The 19932-nt window shown below is 46.3% G+C and overlaps 1 protein-coding gene across 17 annotated transcripts in view; it reads right to left on the reverse strand.

The window, feature by feature from the left end:
* The window catches only part of LOC119373346 (uncharacterized), a 273279-nt gene that overhangs the window by 114858 nt on the left and 138489 nt on the right, over positions 1–19932 (reverse strand). For 8 of the 17 annotated variants that reach the window (XR_007417885.1, XM_049420277.1, XM_049420280.1 and 5 more), the window contains exon 1: positions 3015–3308. Coding sequence is in view for 15 of the 17 variants with exons in the window: in XM_049420277.1 (XP_049276234.1) it covers positions 3015–3140 (126 nt within the window). In the remaining 2 variants the exon portion in view is untranslated. Of the gene's footprint in view, positions 1–1995; positions 2089–3014 lie in introns of those variants that run through there. The other 9 variants (XM_049420281.1, XM_049420284.1, XM_049420282.1 and 6 more) reach the window with 3 other exon arrangements.

The following is a 19932-nucleotide window of genomic DNA, read 5'->3' on the forward strand; positions in this document are numbered from 1 at the left end:
GCATGAGATACCTGTTAGCAATATGATGGAATTTCTTGACATCAATTTTAGTTTACACCCCGATCGTCTTTGCTGGAGCTATCAACCTCGGTGGAATAAGCCTGTCCTGCCATACAACTCGGCACACTCTAAATTAGTAAAAAGATAAATTGTCAACCTTTGCTTTCGTAATGCTCTAACCAAGTCATGTGAGCATGAAGTTGCAGTTTGTCTTGAAAAGCAGTTGGACCGGTTATCAGAAGCAGGTTATCTTTTAAGTGTTCAAACCTATGTTGCTGAAGCTTTGCTCAGAAGGTTTCGCCAGTCGCTATCAACTGAGCCGGCCTCAAAGATTAACTCGAGAAAAATCGCTGTCATCCCGTACTTCCACAAGATATCACACAATCTAGAAAAAGTGGCAGAACAATCCAAAGTCAAAGTGGTTTTTTCAGCCCCTCGTAAACTTCTAAGTCTTTGCCACCGCAATAACAGCGATACGAAATCTAAAATGTACGCTAAAAACCCAAGGTCGCCTACGTTCCTTGCAAGAGTAATGTTGTATATAGTATCCCGCTTTATTGTGGTAAGATATATATAGGCCATACCGGAAAGTGTCTTAATGATAGTTCAGAGAGCACAAGAACAATGTAAAAAGTAGGCGTGATGGATGGCCTTGCGTTACATTGTACAACATGTGGCTGTCAATCTGTGTTCGGCGCATTTACTCTTGTCTCATCCGCGAATGATAAGTTCACAAGAGAAATCACTGAAGCTGAAAACAGCGTTAGATTAGGTCTTGCATGCGTCAGCACGCCGTCTGTGAACTTATCTAGCAAAGAGCTGGCGCTTCTAAAAAGTTGATTGTTGTAAATGCTTCGTGGCGCTTTTGCGGTATATAAAAATTGTGTGCTCGAGGAAATAAACTTTTGTTGGTAGTTTGCGCTCTTTGTGTCGTCGCCTCTTCCTTTAGTTCCGGTGCTGTGTGCGCTATTCAATACTGTGGGTCATGAACCAACATGCCCAGTTGTCAGCCATTCTCATTAGAGTACACAGAATTGTTTTTATCGGGGCACCGGCGGACGCGCCTGAACTGCACAATATCACTTCCTCTCAAGAGCGCTGTAGAAAGTAAACGAGGAATAACAGACACCCATGGTGTTCCTTGTTTTGTTCTTACATCCTTCAACGCAACACCAGCTTGCACGGATCGTTTCTTCCGACAACGCTATGCAGCTAACAAAACCGTACAGTTGTTGTCACCACCTCCTCACTCAATAAAGAGCGCGCTGCATCCTTCGTCTACTCGGCGCGGCTGGGTAGGTAGAGCGTATTAAGGAAGTGTAGGAACGTACGTCACATACACAGGGTGGCCCGCATTCAAAGGCGCGTTTCCGGAATTGGCCATCAATCTTGAAAATTCATTTAAACCGAAATAAATAATTTACAAGAATATACTTTGGCACATATCACCAGGGTTCCCAAGAGAACGTATGTTGAATATTTTAGTGAAATCGGTAAAAAAGGAAAAATCGCCGGAGTTCCTCTTTAGGAGGATCCTCACATTGCATGACGTAGGTAGAGGGCTCTTTTTCGGACGCAGTTGCAAATAATGGCACTACCTTGTGATAGAACATCCGCCTGCCACGCAGAAGGCCTGATTCGATTCCCACTCGGACCGAAGTTTCTATTTACTTATTTGCATCTATCTCGAATTTTCTCATATGGACAACGCTTTTCGCTCACAACGAACGACGCCGAGGCCGACACCGACGTCGACACCGCAATTTCTCCTAAACGAGCTCTTAAACGCGATCGCGTTGAAATATAACTGCTAAAATACGGACAGAAGGATCAGATATAAAACGCGAAATATGCACCAAATGTGTGGCAACAAGAAGCATCAAAAGAGGTATGGTAATTATAAGCACTCTACAATTGAGCTTACTGGTTGAGCTGCACGTATGGTGTTAATTTATTTAATAATGCATCGTGAAAACTTCAGTATCTTTTACTTACACCTGGATGAACGGCTGATGGTAAATTTACTATGATGAATACAAGAAAAGGAAAATCCACATAGCGAGAGGCCACCGCCATGTATATTGCAAAACGTTCGTAAAACGCTGCGCAGTGAAGAGTGCTTTGTCGCTTTTGCAAACGACTGAACTGAGGAGCACGTATACTAAGAGATGCAAATTACGTAGGTAATCAATTAAATAGGCTGGTAAGACATCACAGATAAGAGACGTTTTTTCTCTGCATACGTGATTAGTCGCCTGCTGCTCTCCAGAACATCCGCATAAAAAGGCCATGGAATTCTTCTCATTTGATGCCTCCGGCGCAAAAATATATTTTATGCATGTCGCAGTGCGGCCTTGCCCAATAAAATTTGAGAAATAGGTTGCGGCTCACTCCAACTGTGCTTGAAATTAACACTGCCTAGTTCCCGTTTTCATACAATGTTACCATTGTTACTGCGCAAGAAACAATTTATTGTTTCACCCTTTAAGATGCCACCTATGAAGCACGGCCTGTAACTGTGCGAAGCTTACACAACAATATTTCCTCGAGTTTTACTGCAAAAAATAATGTCACGATATGTTCACTCAAGTGCTTAGAGTTATTATTCTGAAATTAAATATGAATGAAATGTATATTTACCATAAGTTATTCATGCTCGGTTTTCGCCTAAATAGAATCAGAACTGAGGCTGGAATCATAGGTGAAATTCAATTTTCATTATGCTTATTTAGACCTACAGAAATTATACGCTTCACATGGCTCTCAAAAAGCGGCACGTTGAAAGACTCGCCGAACATGGCCGTGCCTTCCACAATGTTATCATATGCAACAGTACACTAGAAAATCAAGTTAAATGCAGACAGATTTATAACACAGTAGGTTAAATTCGTGCAAACCTCAATGAAGCCTGCTCTTCCTAAGAGACTAGTCGACACGACTAGGAAAAGAACAAGGAGTGTACACAATTAGTACAAGGCGTCTCAAAGGTTTAAAGAAATCGTTAGGGTCGGCACCTTCATATGGCGATGTATTACCAGAAAAGTTGTGTTCACGCTTCTGCTATAGACGCCTCTCCGCTCGATCTTCCGGCGCTTGCAGACGCCTACGTTTCTTCTCGGACTCTGGGTCTTTGGCGGCATTCTCTGCTTTTGTGCGGTCCCGCTCTCACTCTCTGTATACGCGCATCGGTTGTCGACGCCGCTTCGCTTGATCTCCCACTTTCAGCGGGCTGCGTCGTCTCGCTTTCTCCGGTTTTTCGCAGTGCTCTACGTTACACTGCGGCAGCGCTAACACACATTGCCTGCTGTGCTTTCCTCGGGCTTTAACGTGCTGCACCAGCTGCACCGTGTTGATATTTCTATTTATGTCGACGACCTGGGCGCCAGCTGCCCAGAGCAGCGCCTCTTCTCCCTGAGTAACACCCTAGGAACGCATGAGGTAAACAGCTTCGGTGGAAAAATTCCGTCAGATATCACGCGCTGTGGGAATAAATTTGATGCGAAGTAGGCGCCGAGGAGCCTATGCCTCATTGTTTCGGTTTTTGTCTAGCGTTACAAGGGGTATCGACACGTGGTGTAAAACGAACAGGGCTTGCGTGTAACTCGCGTTTACGAGGCGCATCGGCTAGTCCTGTGAGACCTAATTGATGGTCGTATTCTGACGTAACGTCGACAGCTATGCTCGAGCGAAGGGGCCCGTTTTATACAGATATGCACGCTACGGAGCGCTTATATGCACATAGTATACGCAGCGGTAGTTGGCGCATGCCTTCTTGGATGAGCTGGACTGGACTACCAGGCATGAACACGACCACTGCAGTGAGCGAATCGACCTTGGTTCTATCAATACATAGCAAAACCGAGTGCCGTGAGCGGCCCGTACAGATGCATAAGCCGTCTGCTTATGCCTGAAAAGTGAAGTACGCGCAACCGCGCCCGGCTGAACACCGTGCGGAGCCATTCAGCAGCCCCTGCGCCCCACAGTCCTTTCGCGCGAAAAAAAAAAAAGCGGCGCGCTTTCTCTCCGCTGGATAAACGTTCGGGGCCTGCGTTCTCACGACATCGCTCTTACTCGACGCGAGGGGCAATTTGAACAATTCGTTCTTTCTACGGAGCAGCGCGGCGCCACCGACGGTGACTGCAAAAATGCGCCGGCGGTTTCCATATAAGTTCTGTGGTAATAAAGTTAGACTTAGAAGCTTTGCCTTATCGTTAAACGCAGTAAGAGATTCCGTCCTCTCGTACATTAAAAAAATAAAGTGCAGAGCAACGCACTGCACTTGACTGACGAGTATTGTACGAGCTAGTGGGCTCGGATCCTACATTGTACTCGCGTACTCCAGGGTTCGTTGTGTAAGCCTTCAGCATTACGCCAGAAGGCGCTTGTTTTAATTTACGACGGAGTATTCGCAGCTTTACCTGTGCTGATCCACATATGTTGGCAAGATGTTCATTTCAGCTTAAGTTACGTGTGATAGTAACACCCCTGTGTTCATTGTTCGTGAAACTTCCATGCGTTCAATTTTGTAATTAAATGGCGCTTTTATTGCTCGGAGACTCATGCAGACTAACGTATCATAGTTCATTTACATGTAGCACGCTGCACACAAACTGGAAATTATGTTTAAAGATGCATTTTGAAGAGATGAGCCATGAATGCCCCTTACTCGACATCATAATAGAATGTTGTCCGCGAAGAGGGGAACTTGAGTTCGTACATTATAAGCAGTATTGATGATATACAACAGAAATAGCAGGGCTCCTATCAGAGATCCTGAACGAAGGCAGTGCCACGGCTGCAACGTTAACCAGTAAAGAAAGCCGATTTTGGTAAGCGTTAATTCATATGTTGACACAATATAATATATATATGTTTGTAGGTATAACGTGGCAGCAGAAAGCACAGGACCGGGTTGATTGGCGGAACATGGGATGGGAGAGGCCTTTGCCCTGAATATATATATATATATATATATATATATATATATATATATATATATATATATATATATATATATATATATATATATATATATATATATATATGTATATGTATATAATACAGTGACGATTGAAGTCGAAGAGACTGAATTGGCTTGTGGGTCACGGGCTTACGCGGCACAAAACAGAAGCACAGGCGGCCCAGGATCGAGCGTTGTCTCTTTGTCTTAATTACAATGGCGCAGTCGCGAAACGCAGAGTCGTCAGATTACGTCAACCCACCTACGGCCGAAGCACTTCGAAGCGGAAGAGTGCTCCCGGAGTTCGTGGGCGTCCAGTCCCAAACGGTGGCTCCATGGCAGTACTTCGACGCCGACATTGCCCGGTCCTCGGGCACGCTGACACAAAAGCTCATCAATATGGCAAGCTGCTCTCCTTGCGGCATTCGGTGCGCTGCACTTACTCTGCTCTCTAATAGTGCAGTTCCAGAGTGCCATGGTTATGAGGATGACCCTGTCACCTGGGTAGGCACCATCGACTCTGTTGCGCTGAAATATTTTTGGCCAGAGTCCACGAAGAAATCTCTCGCGGAAGGGCGTCTCCGAGAAGCTGCCCAAGCCTCTCATGGCTTTCAGGGAAGCACGTATGCCTCCTGGTCTACTTGGAGCGCTGCCCTGACGTCCATATTTGCACCGTTTCCGGGCGCCTATGACACTCGCTTTATGGAGATGCGGTCGCGCCGGCACGGCGCAAGAGAAGACATTGCCATCTATTTCTTCGACGAATTGCGCCTCGTGCAAGCATGTGACATAACCTGGCCCTCTCCAGCAGCCAGACAGTACATCGTCGATGGCATCTATGACTCGACGCACGCGGCCATACTCTCTGTGCATGCAGCACAAGATGGCTTTGAAAGTTTCATCCGCAGGGCAGCAGAGTTTCACGAAACTGCGTCCCAGCAGTCTCCGCTGAGGAACAGGCTACAATGCCACATGGTTGCTGTTTTGGCAGTCTCTGCGGACATGGATACGAGAGCAACATACAAGCTGCGCATCAAGCAATTCAATACCAAACGCGGCCGCTCCCAACAGTTTGCGTCCGCGTCGACGACACCGGGGAGCTGACGGCTTTGGTGGATAGTGGAGCGGAACGCACGGTGCTTCTTCGACGTCACGCCCCCTTCACCCTCCAGCCCTGGACCGAGTTACCACTTTGCCGCCTAGGCGGCAGCGTATTACCTGTCGGTGCACTGGACATGCAGCTCGAAACTGAAGGCGGGAGCCAAATTCCTTACAACTGTTCCCGTCTTGGAGCACTTGCCCGCCGATATGGCCCTTGGAGTGGATTATCTTCTGTCTGGTAACATACAACTAGTCATCGACGGTGGTGGAGTTTTTTTACTTCCACTAATCTCGAGTTCCACAACTACTGCACTCACACAGGCGAGCGGAAAGTACATCGCAGCTCCCAGGTACAAGCTTACTTGAACATTCCATACCCGCAGATGGCCATGCGCCCATCTCTATACCACTACGACGTTACGCCGGACGTGAACGAGCCATCATTGCGGAACAGCTGGAGGAAATGCTGGCCGCTAACGTAATTAGACCGTCTTCTAGTCCCTGGGCCGCACCCGTCGTCCTTGTCCGGAAGAAGAATGGGAGCACCAGGTTTTGCGTCGATTATCTGGAGTTAAGCAAGCAAACCATCCCAGATTCATACCAACTTCCTCGCACCGACGATGCCATTGACACTGTACGGCACTCTAAATATTTTTCATCACTTGCTCTTCGTGAGGGGTATTGGTAAACTGGTAACACCGTTCCGGAGGCCTTCCAGTCTCTACAAGTTTAACCGCACGCCTTTTGGGCTGCGAACAGCGCCAAGTACATTTCAGCGCGCCATGAATATTGCCCTCGGCACATTGAAAGATCATGCTTGTGTTGTGTATCTGGACGACATAGTGTTCTTGTCCACAACAGAGGAAGAACACCTTCGGAACTTGGATGAAGTTCTCCAAAGGCTGTTAGATGCCGGATTCCGATTGAAGAGAGAAAAATGCCACTTTCTCTCGGCCACGATCCCACACTTGGGACACCATTTCTGCAGACGGTATTCAACCTTTGCCTGAAAGAGTACCAGTAGTAACAAATTTCCCTACTCCAACGTCTTTGAAACAGCTGCAGGCATTTTGAGGTCTCGCGTCGTACTTGCGCAAGTTTGTTCCCAACTTTGCATTGACAGCAGCTCCACTATCGAATATGCTTAGGAAAGCGTCGACTTTTGCGTGGGGCACTTCACAAGAGGCCGACTTTCAAACCCTCACACGCCGTCTGACACAGTGCCCCTTTTTGAGTCATTTCCAGGACAAATGGGACACTAGGTTCACACTGACGCAAGGCAGGTTGGTCTAGGAGCGGTGGTCGTTCAGCGCAACCCAGACGGAGTTGAGCATGTTGTAGCTTACGCCAGCCGCAAGTTATCGGACACGGAACGTCATTACCACTCGAGCGAGTTGGAGTGCCTGGCTGTTGCCTGGAGCGTGAACGAGAAGTTCCGTCACCACTTGTTCAGCCGCAAGTTCACGGTGGTGACGGACAACGCTGCGATTGCGTGGATGTTTGCTAAGCAACACCTGAAGCACAAGTTCGCCTGCTGAATCATCCGACTTTAAGACTACACTTACGACGTGAAGCATCGAACAGGGGCGCTAAACGACGTTGCCGATGCGCTGTCGCGGAAACCTTGCGAGGAAAGCTTGCCACAAGCCAAAGAAGACTGGATTTGGTTCTCGCAGCAGGATGTTTCGAACTCTCAATGGTACGATTCAGATTTAGCAGCAATACTAACGTCCCTCGAAGACACGCAGAGCAATTCAAAGTTTGTCCTCCGCGGGAGAACATTGTATCGACGCCATTGGACCAGCAACCAAGAAGAAGGCCACCTCTTAGTGATTCCATCGACTACGCGTTCTGAAATCCTGCACGCCATCCATGATGCCCTAGAAGGTGTACACGTAGGCCGGTGAGCTGCTCTTCAGGAGATCCAGGAACGTTTCTGGTGGCCAAGGATGGAGAGAAGCGCTCAATTGTACGCCGCAAGCTGCGAGGTCTGCCAAAACCATAAGCGTTGCCCGGGATGCCAACATGGACTAGTGACACCAATTCCACTTCCTGATACTATTTTCAACACCATCGGGATTGATCACGTCGGTCCATTACCAACTACATCCGCAGGGAAACGGTACATTGTAGTGGGAATGGACCACTCAGTGTGGACTCCGTATATATATATATATATATATATATATATATATATATATATATATATATATATATATATATATATATATATATATATATATATATATATATATATATATATATATATATATATATAATCTGCCGCTCTAGAATATGGCTCCACTACAGGTGTTCTAAAGCTGCTGTGCTGACCAAGTATGGGAAACGCTGTAACGGTGGTGTACTGACTCAATATAGTTTCGCAAGTGCGACTCCTGTTGCAATAGGCTGAAAGGCAAAGGAAAATGAACATGAACCGGCGAGAATCAAGCTGTGCGGGATGTTTCTCATAAAATATTCCTTATACTGTACCCAGCTTTGGCATACGCCATGGTGAAGACGTCAAGAATTGCTGCGAGCTTCAGGATATTGGCATATATTATTCGTAATATTATTAGCACACTGCATTACTGAAAGGGTTGCCATTAAAATGTGCTCGTTTAGGTGTTTTGTACCAAGGAGCTTAAAAAACACAGGAGTGGAACTCCTTAGCGGATTAACACGGCATTCCAGGCCCGCTCACCCATCTTATCGGATACATGCTGTATTCGGATAATGTCCGCTTAGAGGTCAAGTGGTTTTGCTCTCTCTGAATGTCAATGCCAGGGAAATTATAAAAGAACATATCGTTGTTCCCTGCGAAATAAACACATTGTAACGGTGCTCAAGAACGCCACAAGTAAACGAAGACGAAGATAAGGGAAATGTCAGAGATAGGAGAGTAGTCAGACAAGAGATTGGGGTTAGTTTGGTTAGAGCTAGATGGCGTGGTGTTCCGCTGTGATACCGTTTAAAAGTCCAAGCACCCACTACGATAACGAGATGGGTATTGGTGAACTTAGTAATATTAACCATATTTGCTTGGGTTTTACACCCCAATACCACAATATGAACGAACATGACAGACGCCGTAGTGCAGGTCTCTGAAAACTTAGACAATCTGGTGTTCATTAGCGCGCAGATAAATCTAAGCTCACGGGCATCTAGCATTTCGCCTTCATCGAAATGCGGTCGTCGTGGCCAGGATTCGATTCCGCGGCCTTCAGGTCAGCAGCCGAGCACCATAACCACCAGATAACCGTGACGGGTTAGTGATAAACCTATTTCGAATAAAGGTTGTCATGTATTTTAGGCTGTTTCAAAGAAAATCAGTAACACAGAGACCCGCGTTGAGCAATATATGTCAGGAAAAATTTGCCGTATTAAACTGGCCGGGCCTCTCAGGAAAACACTTCCTTTTCTTGGCAGAATGCTAACGTTCTGTCGTGCCTGTCCTAAGATGTCGGCTGCGGTCCCCATCTTAGGGCGGGTACGGCTTCATTCATGAAGCATATGTTCTACTCTAGCAAATCTTCCTTAAGAGGACCCTCTAACACTTTTCCAGACATCATTGTTTTACAGTTTTTACTTGCGGGTTGCGTAGACTGAAGGCTGAATAGGTTAGTGCAGCAAGAACGGCAGCGATAGGGGCACGCAGACCGAAGTTATTCAGCCTGAAACACTCAAAATACAATCAAACGGAGGCCTACCCTCAACTCAATTTTCGCGGGGTCAACTGTCCTTGTTTCACTCGCTCTGTGACGTCTGATGGCGCCTCAATGAAATGAACTGAAAGGTACTACGTACGGGAAGCTTGCATACAATGTTGCCTGTTCTTTCCAACGTAATTACGACGCCGTTGCGATACTAACAAACAATGTGGTGCATGAAGAGTGAACTGCACGTGCGAAACGAGGCAGATCGCGAACGCCTCTATCATGTTTCGTAGTTATAGTCATCTTTCTTGTTGCGACGGCGTCTAAAGCATTGCTCGTACATTTCTTTGCCTTCAGTTTCTTCAAACAGCGGCGCCTGGAGCGTCCCCAGCGCCGTGGCGTTCGGCGCATTCTTTGCTGGGCGCTGCAGTTTTAAAGCTGAAAAAGTCTAAGATCGTTCATATATTTGGCGTTCAGTGAAGAAAGCATGCTAAAGAAAAACTAAACCCAAGAACAACCCATTTTCTGATGCAACGCAGTGATTACTTCTAAGGTTACATTTATCCAATCATAGGCCTGCGCTCATCTTCGTCATTTCTGTCCGCAATAGATCTGGCGAGCGCCACTACGCGTTGACGCGGTCGGTAGCGATGTAGGCGCTTCAAAAAAGTGTTGGAGGGCCCCTTTAACCTCCTCGGTTGGTACAAATTTAAAACTTCGAGTAACCGCGGAAATTATAGATAAAGAAGAGCACTGACGAAGCGCAAAGTCAGATATTCGTCGGGCTCAATGTCTCTGTCCCGGTATTTGGGCAGTTATTCAGTTTCAAGTCGTCTGCGAATATCAACCCCCGAAATAAGCACAAGGTTTGGTTCGTATGCTTTAGAGTAGGTGTAGAACAATTTATTTCTCTAATTTAGGAGTTATATAGAAGAGATGTGTTCCGTCATCAGAAAACGTTTTCGTATATGTCAAGTGATCCTCTAAGGGAAATCGGGAGAGAGCGCTCCCAAATTTCCTGCCAAGCAAAGTTTGCAAATATTGAGCTTAGGATGCTGGTGTGAGTATTGCAGAGAAACATGGGAGAAGCCTTGGCCCTGCTGTGGGGGTAGTCAGGGTGATGATGATGAATGTAGCAGCGAACGCCGTCTGCGCAAAAAGGTTTCCTGTAAAGTTCGTGACGTTCGCAGGAACGAGGGCGACGATCTTTAGGCGCGCCACGCGCGCACGTCGCGCCTTCTATGTGGTAACAAAGAAAGTATGCTAAAGTAAACGGTGTATATAAATAGCTCGCCGTTAGCAGGCTGAAAGACGGTACTGTTGGTGGCCTAACTGCTAACGCCACGCGCTGCGAAGCGATAGGTCGCCTGTTCGATTCCGCGCGTCAGAAAGTTTTTCTGAAAGGCGGTCACGGCAAAAACCAGCCGAGGCTCTCCATATAATTGCTATCGCAATAATAAAGATTATTCATCCATCCATGGTAGTATATAGTGCCGAGGCCTCCTGCAGTTTGTCCTGCCCACTTCCGTACGAGACAGTAGTGGCCCATAAGTCAATAAAATCTGCGTAAATGACAAGACCCGGCTGACGATGCTCCGCGAGGTTGATGACGATCCCTCTCATTTCAAGGTTAAATAGAATATGGGTGAGGACAGAGCTCTGCGTAGTGCCAACATACGGGAGACGTGTGTGCGCGGGTGCTGGTTAGGAGATCCCTTACGGAGTTGTAAATGCGCTTTATCTGCATGAAATATCTCGAAGCCACTGTTAGAGTCCCACGTGTGAGACCCAGACGATAGCCTGGTGAATGTGTTTTGTTAGAAGGATCCTGTCCTGACTCCTTGTTGGGGCAAGGGCTGCGATGTGGGCTTATTGGCGAATCATCATGACAACTTTGATGTGACGCGAAAGGACACAAGGGCATGAGAAGGAACGTAAAGGTTCTACATCGCAAAACCACTTCTCCTGTTGAGGGAATGGTTTTTGGACGTAAAACCTCAGCAATTAAAGCTATCCTTGGTGGGGGGTTTATTATATGCCGTCAGAGCATTAGATGCACGTTCTGTTGACCGCCTCTTCGAGTTAATCGCTTCTCAGTGCAAGGTGCAGAGAATGGTTGTGTTAGAACTAGGTTTCGTTCGCAATAGAAATTGCTCGCCTGTAATCTGGTTGTTGAAAGGACGAATAATCTGACACGCAACTACTGGTGTTATTATGTTTTACAAGAGGAGGCTCTGGTGCGGTCGTAGTATTATTTTGAAGCTGTTTTCTGGCAGAGGGGGAGTTTGTTTATTTTCACACGAAAGTGTTTATGCCGGTGTCCACCACGGCTCCACTGACATATTTCCGTCACGGATATGACGTTGTAAAATATAAAAAAAACAAGAAGGTCCATCACCGGGAATCGAACTTATGACCCCTCGCTCCGCCGCGCGAAACGATTCGGCCACGGACGGCACGTTGTTCGCAATGCTAACGGCGAGCTATTTATATACACCATTTGCCGGTGGCGGCACTGAGAGATCAGTGTTACAGCGTGTTTTCGTTATCACTTGCGAGATGGTGCAAAGGGCTCGAAGAGCGCGCTTTAAATGTCGCCGCCGTTGTGAGGAGCGCCCGCCTCTACAGGGCGTGGTCGCTCGTGCGTGCGCTTATCTCGTGATCGCGGTGGCTCACGTCTTGCGTTGAGGCATACACTTGGCTCACTGCAGCGGCCGCTTTTGTGAAAAGGAGAGCGGTACTCACGCAGAAATCAGGTACAAATGTGACAGTTCGCTCTCATCCTGTGTATGTTCCTTCAGTGCGTCCTTTCTGCTTGAGCAGCGCGTTGCAAGTTTCGAGCTGCTTGACGTTCTTCGCGTGACATTACAATTTGTTGCTGTAGCATTCATTCCTTCGCCCTTGAGGCGAAAGAATGCACACAACGCTCAACTACGTCTGTGAATACACGTTTCCCTTTCGTGTTATACTGATTCCTATGACAGAGGGACCAGCTATGGTTTTTTTTTCTTTTTATTGGTCTTTGGGTACCTGCCTCTGAAGCACAGCAACACAGCTACCTGACTCTTAGTTGGAATCGGTACATGCTTACGAGGCACGAAAAATACACGGACATGTAATTGTACACATAGGACAAGCGCTTTAAAGTGCATTACATGGCTGGATATTCGCGCCTGAATTCCAAAATTTGTTATTTTTTTTCTAGCAGAGGCCCTCACCGTCTACCAATCCCCATCGTCATGGTGGATGGTGGGAGGCAAATAGGATTTCACCTGAGCATGCTCGCGAGGTTGTCACGATCGAGGACCAGTTTCCCTGAATTCCTTGTCTTCACGGGTCGCAGGGTTTTATTCTACAACGAATTGTGACAGAAAAAGAATCAAACAACATTTTAAGATTCGCAGCCCGAAGTTAGCCACAAGGCATCACATGTTCCTTGCCAAGCCACTTGTTTCACGCGCTGAAGGTAATGGAAACGGATCTCACGAAGTTGATCTACGTCACTATCACTATCACTAGTCTAACAAATTTATCTCAAATGCTGCAATAAACCCCACACACAATGTGCCTTTCTAAGTATCCCAGATAACATTTTGCATATTAGGGCAAAACATCAAACAGTCAACTCGATGTTTTACAGTGTAGACTGTATTGCCACGTGTATTCTAAGTTAATAACGGAACGACGTTCCATGATGTAAACAATAGCCCATGTGCACGCCAGCATAGGCACAGCCACCCGTTTTTTAACCTGAACGCGCGAGCGTCGACCGCCGAGCCAATAAGCGCCGTGTAGCGGAGGACAGCGGCGAAACGAATGAAATAGGCACGTGCATGCCATGAGCAGTCCTAGCAGCTGCGCAGCTGTCGTCTGCTAGGCTGTTCCGTGAACCGGACAACATCCCCGCTTTCTTTCAGCACTATTATCCTCATCCTTGTTTTATTTTCGGAACGCTGCCATCAAGTTCTAACCAAAGTGCCAAGTCACTGCGCGTCAGTTTGATAGGATTTGATATCGACCGGCTTTTTGATTTTCTTTTTACGGTGGTTCACGCAGCAATTTCCTGAGACAACAAAGATATCTCTTACAGCTAGCCAAAAACAGCACAAAAAAGCAGGCTGGGTTGGCTCCGTTTCATATGACAGACGCAAGGTGCACCACACTATTCACTGCGCGCATGCGCGCATTCTCGTTCATTTCGCCGCTGCGCTCCGTTTTACGGCGCTTATTGCCTCGGCGGTCGACGCTCGCGCGTTCAAGTTTAAAAAATGGGTGGCTGTAAATTCCACACGTATTCACATTACCGCGCTCCCATATTTCGTTCATCGTGAGCCCCCTGTTAACTTGAGTCCTTGTGGTGAACAAGAAACGTCTAGCACAGTCCGGTTAAATCAATATTTGAGAACTAGGTTGGAATCTTGGACGTTGACTGGTTTTGCTAGATACGATCTTTTATTGTAGGACGCTGACTTCTGGGACCAGCTTAATGGGGAGAAACGTCTTCGCAGTTAGACTAAATAGACTAACAATATTACTGTTAAAGTGCGGTCATAAACATAAAACAGAGAACCCATCATATCTTCCAGTATTGTGAGATAAAGAACATAATATTGAAGTAAGTGGGACATTGTAACTATAGGCACTAGCAATTAAACTCGCTCTTTCATCAGCCAACAAGGCACTTATTAAAAAGTGCGTCATGAGCAATTCCATAAGCCTAAACGAACCGGTCCTAGTACATTTACTAACATGAGTAGAAGACAGCGGATCTGCACATTACGCGCGAATGGCTGCACGTCGTTTGCGAAACGTGCGCAAAATCCTGCGAAATAAAGGTTGCTTGGTAGCTTCAACAATGACTCAATTCAAGGCTACGTCTACAAACCAATTAAAATAGTGTGGGGAATCGAAAAAAAAATGCATACTTAGACATTCATAAAATGGCCGTTTTTCCTTGGTAAACTTCATTATTATCTCAAGCTCTTCTGACGAATTACATAAAAAGACAAGTGGAAAGGTTCTGAGCTTGTGACTGAGACGCAGATGAATCTGGTATATCCATCGCAGTGTGTCCTCACGTAATTGCAATTGACCAATAAATATTTTTCAAGTTAACTTTGCACGTTTCTCGTTTTTAGGGCGAAAGCCTTAAGTGGCTACGCTGGCGCTTCGCTCCGCAATACTTGCGTGAGACTTTCTCGAGCCCTGTCCAATAAACCCACGTCACCTTCTAGCATTTGATGGCTACACATGATGAAGTCATATACACAACCTGACTGGTTAATCGACAGGGTATCCCTATAGTCTACAAACACCTCTCTACCTAGCTTCTTTGAGCATCCTTCAACGTATGTTACTTGTAAGAGCGTAAATGTATGTTTAAAATTATTCATATATACACAGAATACATGATCGTTGCGATATCATGGAGAATAGTTTAGATATTGCCTGCCTGGATGCTTGAGGAGATGAAAAATTCGTGAACGCGGGGTGTTGCCGAAGCCGATGCTTCAACAAGCGGACTTGTCTTTGACAAGGCTGCAACACGACAGACAGCGATGAAGAAGACAGGCCCGGTCGTCGAAAGTTGGCATCAGTCGCATATACTTCGCGACTCATATCATCGCCACTGAAATTCAGTGGAGAACGGTATGTACACACTGGCGGATAATAGACTCCGCTGGTGAGTATCAAACAGGTTCGTTAACGCGCTGTACAAACCTGGCCGTTGACGTGTGCCCTGGTGGTTGCATACCACATACCTAAAGAGAGTAGCCGACTCCCTAACTTACTTGAATTTCCACCCAAGGTAGTTTACCGAAGAAATAGCAACCAGAAACACATACCGGTCAGGGCGAAAACACAAATCTCCGACCACCATCAGGGCTGTAGACCATGCGGGAAACCTCGCTGCATGGTGTGCAAACGCACGGTGACCACAAATACGGCTGAAGCCTCCTATTCGGACTTTGAGTATGAAATTAAAGGCGACCTTAATTGTGACTCGCCCAATCCGGTATACAAAATTCGCTGTGAAGTGTGCAAAGAGGATTATATTGGACAGACAGAAACCGCGTTCCGTTTACCTTTCAACAACCACAGGGCACGCTAAAGGCCTCCCTAATTTGCCGTTCTCCAACACATTAACCTGCCTGGCCACTCTTTCCAGCACATAAGTGTTATACATCTACAATCCTTTTTCAGAACACACGGGAGCGCAAAAAGTCATATTTCATAAACAAATTCAATTCACTCTCGCACGGAATCATCGAGAGCCCTGGGCGACTGACGTGGCTCCGTGACCAGTCTTAGCGCGCACAAAGGGAATTAACTGATTTATTTGTACACACGTGAGTGCACACGCATTGGACACTAATTAAATGAGTAAGCACGTGAAAACAGGCCCAATCGGTGCTACATGCATCAACCGGCTTGTGTTTTTTTGGTATTTTTTATCTAAATTTTTTCTGAATGACAAAAAATGAGGGGTACCTGTAGCCTTGTATCGTGGCCAAAGTTTTCCCAAAGTTGGAGCGGCTCGTATGTATCTCTTCTCGTGCGTGTACGGCCCGGCGAAGCGAGCTAACCGCCTAACCATATGGACTTGGCCTCCGTATGTGTGATGTGTAGAAGGGGCAATTCTCTTTTCCCCTTTTCCTTGGTCGCTTGCTCAGGCGCCACTTCTTATCTACACCACGAAGATAAGACAGGGATAACCCGCCCGCCTCCAGCGGCTCTCCTCCTTCCTCCCGCTGTCCGTTCCCTCCTTCGTTTTGCAGCCGCTGAAGAATGCCTCAGCAAAGCAATTGTCGCTGTTGCTTCCTTCTTTGTTTATCTTCTTTTGGTTTTTTTATTGTTTTTCTGAAACTCTAGTTTGGCCCCCAAAGTGGGTGGGCGGCCCTTGTGCTGCGGGTTGTGCCATGTCATTTCAATTACATCCTCCGAAGAAGGCTGGACCCCCAGCCGAACTATTAGGATAAAAGAAATATATGTTTTGGTTCCTATATTGTAGTATGGAGTCTTTCAACATTTGTATGACGGTAGCCAGGAAAAGTTGTTTTTATCACACACACACACACACACACGCACACGCACACACACACACACACGCGCACACACACACACACACACACACACACACACACACACACACACACACACACACACACACACACACACACACATATATATTTAATGGCACCAAGCGCTGTGAAGACTGTGCTGATTACATACGTCTTTCAGCTTCATGCATTGAACACCCAAGTGGGCGTCGAAATATAATAAATTAGCTTTTATTTATTATTTTGCTCTTCCAGACAGTGGCACTGTTGGAGATTACCTCTGCATTCATTCGCAAACACGCCTCCTGTTGCAACGCGCTGAAAGGCAAAATACATAATGAACATAAACAAGGTAAGAATAAAGGTGTAGAGAACTTGTCTCATAGTAGATACCATGCACTGAAATATCCACTTTTGGCACATTCTATGGAAAGAACGTCAAGAAGTTCGGTGAGCTTGAGCATGTAAGTTTATATAAATTATAACAGCCTAAATGCACCGTATTACGCCACTGTTCAACATATTAAGGGTGTAGGCTAGGCGCTTACTACACCTTTAAAAATTTGAAAGCCAAAATTCAAGATGCCATTTACGGTAAAGGCTGACAAAGACGAATCGCGGAGACAGTGATTCGCTGGCCTCAATACGTCTGCCTCGGTATTTCGAGGGTTCCTCAGTTTGAAGTAAAAAAACTTAGAAAAAATAACATTTTTGCCGTAAGGCCGAAGTAATGAATGCGATAGCAACGACTCGAAGCCAGGCTAATAGCTAACGTTTGTGGATCCGACGTCGCGGAACCCAACAAAAAGCTGGTTTGAGCGAATACGGCAGCTCCAGGGAGTAAAGCCGTTTTCGTGCTGTGTCTCGTCTAAACGTGATGTACGTGGTGTGACCACAGAGCACATACAAATGCATAAGAGTACAGTTATGTTGGTTGAAATAGCGCACGCCAGCACCCTTATGGTAAATATTCGCGGTTGCTGCTCGAACGACGCTGCTTCTCCACCCCCCGCCCCCCTTCGCAGCGGCGCCCACTAATGCTCCGAAAGCGGGCCGGGCGCTTCCTCTCCGCTTGAGGAGCCATCGACTTCAAGCCTCGCACGCGGGGCGTTCTTATAGCATGCGTCCTTCTTGTGACCTCGATGGCCGGCCCGTTTCATCTCTGCTTCAGCCGCGTGTCAATCCCCAGCGCTCACGCGCTTTTATGAGCGCGTAAAACATATCATACGCGGGGTGATGTTGAACTAAGAAGTTATGCTGGACATGACGGCGATGGTGAAAACCCGTCGAGAGTGTCCGTCAAAGTGCTATCGCAATAAAAGTGGAATGTTTAGTGGTTTTGTTTTCGAGTATCAGTGAGAATTTGGGAAGATTACTGCCGAAAAAGGTTCGGAGGTCATGCTTATGCAGGATATGAAATGTCAGGTCAGAGAGAGAGAAACGTTTTAATGAAACGCTTGAGATGTTAGCCTGACTATTCGCCTAACATGCTATCCCAGGTGGCGGGTGATGATTATGATATATACGCTGGTAAACACGTAATAGCACATAGTCACACACACACGCATGTGTGGATTCCGCTGTTTACAAAGTTCCGTTAAGGCTCGTGGCCAGCAAGAATGTCTACAGAGCTTGCGTGGCGAGTAACGCTGTCAGATGGGGTAGGACTACGTGGAAAGCGTCGAAATGTTTTGACGTCTTCCCAGAATGTTGCACAAAGAGAACTTTTCCTGTATTTCATTCCGACAAATAGCAAAATGCAAAAGAAATTTGGTATGTATACGCGAGTAGTGCCAAGATTATCACGACATTTGTGATTCATGTGGCACTCCGCATAACACATTATAAATGCCGGGTATATTATGTAGCTGCAAATACTTAGGAATGTTATTAAAGATCCTAGCACTCGCTGATTTATGGGCAGCATTGCTAAGATTACAAGAAAAGATGCATTCGATCCGGCTCTGCTTGAGTTCTTCGACGCCGATATTAAGTTGATATCGCCGAAAGTTGACGTAGATTGCCACCAAACGTAATTGGCGTCTTATGAAGCATATCAGATATTTCAAATGTAAATCACATCATGAAAGTTGTGACTGACACAGGAATGTTACGTATGCAAAATAATTTCTATTGTACGTTTTTTTAATATTATTTAGCATGTTTTAGATTGCATGCTCATATTTTTCGTGGTACGTTTCTACACCTCATCACCGTACGTGAAGCCCCTCATGCTTCAACCAAAGCATTGGCTTGGAGTATTTCAAAAGTGTAACCGACGAATGAACTGTCTAAATAGTAGTGTTGGGATATTTGTTTTTTTTGGTTTAGCCAAAGTAATGCTAAAAATAAAATTACATATTTGTTGTACAAACAAAGAGACAAGTGCTTCAATAATTTTTGTATATAATAAAATTTCGTAAGTTGAATTTCACGAAACGATGTGGATATATATTTACTTGGACATTTCATAAACTTTCGGCTTTCCTGCATAGTTTCCCTCACAGGTTATCCTCTTACTTTGAGGACTTACACTTTCTCAGTGAATTTGTTGAAACCGCTAAGCAGGACAGTTGAGTGTACCGCGGGAAAACGTTGGCGGGAAATGCCATGCTTCGACAAGGCGAGGGATGAAGCGGGTGGTAAGACGGAGTTGCTCGTGAGCACGCAATAAACAGAAGCAGAAGGTTCTACCAGGGCAACACGGGTGTCGGTCTCTTCTCTGTCTACGTTACTGGTGTCGAAAACCCGGGAGAAGGCCGACATCCTCCGTTCCGATACTGTAACGAGGTTGGAGAAGTAACGCAGGCATCGAGGCGTCCTTCTTGGCCTCAATGCCCAATTCCTTCCCGAGGTATGCGGGAAGACACTCTACCCTTTTCCGACTTTGGCGAGAATATATTGGGTGCTCCGAAATAGCACGAAAAAATTGTGAAAGCCGTGAGCAGCCTTCGGCCCGTGCTGAACGTTTGTGCATCGGTTGGTTCTAACACCATGGAACGCAACTAGTCGAGGCACGCGGAGACAAGCAACAGATCCAGCAAGTCCATAGGAGCTGCCCACTCGGACGTGGCCAGTGAATACCTCAGCGAGTGCATTTTTTTCGCGGAGCTCCGTCGTACGACCAGCTACTCGTAGCACCGTAAATACCTCT

The sequence above is a fragment of the Rhipicephalus sanguineus genome, chromosome 11, assembly GCF_013339695.2.
Source record: "Rhipicephalus sanguineus isolate Rsan-2018 chromosome 11, BIME_Rsan_1.4, whole genome shotgun sequence".
In the NCBI taxonomy this organism is placed as follows: Eukaryota; Metazoa; Arthropoda; class Arachnida; order Ixodida; family Ixodidae; genus Rhipicephalus; species Rhipicephalus sanguineus.